Source organism: Salmo salar, chromosome 29 (assembly GCF_965601325.2).
Source record: "Salmo salar chromosome 29, fSalSal1, whole genome shotgun sequence".
NCBI classification, from domain to species: Eukaryota; Metazoa; Chordata; class Actinopteri; order Salmoniformes; family Salmonidae; genus Salmo; species Salmo salar.
The window spans coordinates 29,425,154-29,427,171 of NC_138319.1; the positions used below are offsets into that span (position 1 = coordinate 29,425,154).

At 48.7% G+C, this 2,018-nt stretch overlaps 1 protein-coding gene across 1 annotated transcript; it reads left to right on the forward strand.

Annotated features, from left to right (window-relative positions):
* Positions 1-336: 336 nt before the first annotated feature.
* spr2h (Small proline-rich protein 2H) lies at positions 337-1,432 on the forward strand. The gene is given in 1 exon segment (NM_001146420.1): positions 337-1,432. A coding segment is annotated over 1 exon segment (477 nt). The 5' UTR covers positions 337-409; the 3' UTR covers positions 887-1,432.
* Positions 1,433-2,018: the final 586 nt, after the last annotated feature.

The window sequence follows — 2,018 nt, forward strand, 5'->3', positions numbered from 1 at the left end:
TAACCACTGCACGCCTGCTCCCTAAGCCCTAACCTTAACCACTGCACGCCTGCTCCCTAAGCCCTAACCTTAACCACTGCACGCCTGCTCCCTAAACCCTAACCTTAACCACTGCACGCCTGCTCCCTAAGCCCTAACCTTAACCACTGCACGCCTGCTCCCTAAGCCCTAACCTTAACCACTGCACGCCTGCTCCCTAAGCCCTAACCTTAACCACTGCACGCCTGCTCCCTAAACCCTAACCTTAACCACTGCACGCCTGCTCCCTAACCTTAACCACTGCATGCCTGCTCCCTAAGCCCTAACCTTAACCACTGCACGCCTGCTCCCTAAGCCCTAACCTTAACCACTGCATGCCGGCTCCCTAACCTTCACTCTAAGCTGACCCAGGATCAGTGGTGAAGAGGAAATGTCTACCTGCTCCACCTCCCACCCACGGGCCAGCTCTCCCTGCCCTCACCCACGGGCCAGCTCTCCCTACCCTCACCCACGGGCCAGCTCTCCCTGCCCTCACCCACGGGCCAGCTCTCCCTGCCCTCACCCACGGGCCAGCTCTCCCTGCCCTCACCCACGGGCCAGCTCTCCCTGCCCTCACCCACGGGACAGCTCTCCCTGCCCTCACCCACAGGACAGCTCTCCCTGCCCTCACCCACGGGACAGTTCTCCCTGCCCTCACCCACGGGCCAGCTCTCCCTGCCCTCACCCACGGGCCAGCTCTCCCTGCCCTCACCCACAGGACAGTTCTCCCTGCCCTCACCCACAGGGGATGTGTTTTTGCTCTGAGAAGATGGTGGCTGGATCCATAGAGAAGGTGCTCCCATGTCACAGACTTGGACTCCTACTATGGACTACCCTCCCCACTGTTCCCCAGTCCACTGGGACGTAGATGGGCGGTTTTGTCCATCGTTGGCTGATCCTTCAACCTCCGCTATGTAAAGGCCGTACTAAACCCAACATTTTGCGAAAAGCAACTTTTCCCATCTACGCGCATCCATCTACAGTCAAAATGACCACACATGAGCTTGGAAAATATTGTACGGTGTGACTGTATCAGTTTGACTGTGTGTTTATTTTTTTAACGTATGAATTCTGGAAGACTGAATGAAGTGTGTGTGTGTGTGTCACACGGATAGGTGTTAATGATTACAGATATGAGGACAGACACATGGTGACGTTTATGGGGTTTTAACTATTTGGAAATTGTGAGGTGTGTAATATGACCCAGAGTCCTTGCTACACATTGCTAAAGCATTGTGTGTGTGTGTGTATTGCTGTCTCCCGGTGGTCCGTGGGCGTAACCGCTGGTGTCCTGTGAGAAATGTTAACTCATGTTCTATGATGTTTATTGTTTGACACATAATGTTGATAATTATAATACACTCGATTCCATCCTCATTCGCTTCAATACAATAAAGCACCGGCTGCTAAACTGACCTCTGTTTTGACCACTTTGTACATGGTCATTATTTTCACTGACTGTCTTTTGGGCTTTATACATTTAATATGTCCTTTATTTTTCCAGATAGTGCCAGTGAGTCTTTTTTATTTATTTCTTTGGAGAGGAAGTGTTAAGTCAGCACAGGCAGGAGAGACACACACGACTAAAACCAGGCTACATAAAGGAGACTAAAATAGATTCACAAATGACATCATTCATTGACACAAGCATAGTCACTGCAGACAGCAAGCCCTTTTAATGAAGTTTTCTCTCTTGTATTTGACTAAACAATTGCATGGTTATGGCCATCAAACTCAACAATGGACCTCGAAGCCAGTTCCACTGCGTTTTTTCATTGTTCCTCTCTAATCAGGAACTTATTGGGTGCAATTAATGATCTGGTAGAACAGAAAGCCAGCAGGCTCCGGACCTCGTAGGGTCAGAGTTAAATAGCCATGTTCAACATGTAAATCATTACAGCTTTTTTTCAACATTTTCGTTTATGAAAGGTGGGCCTTTTATTTCTATATATATTTATTTAACTAGACTACTATTTTTGTGTAAAGTTAAATATTACAGT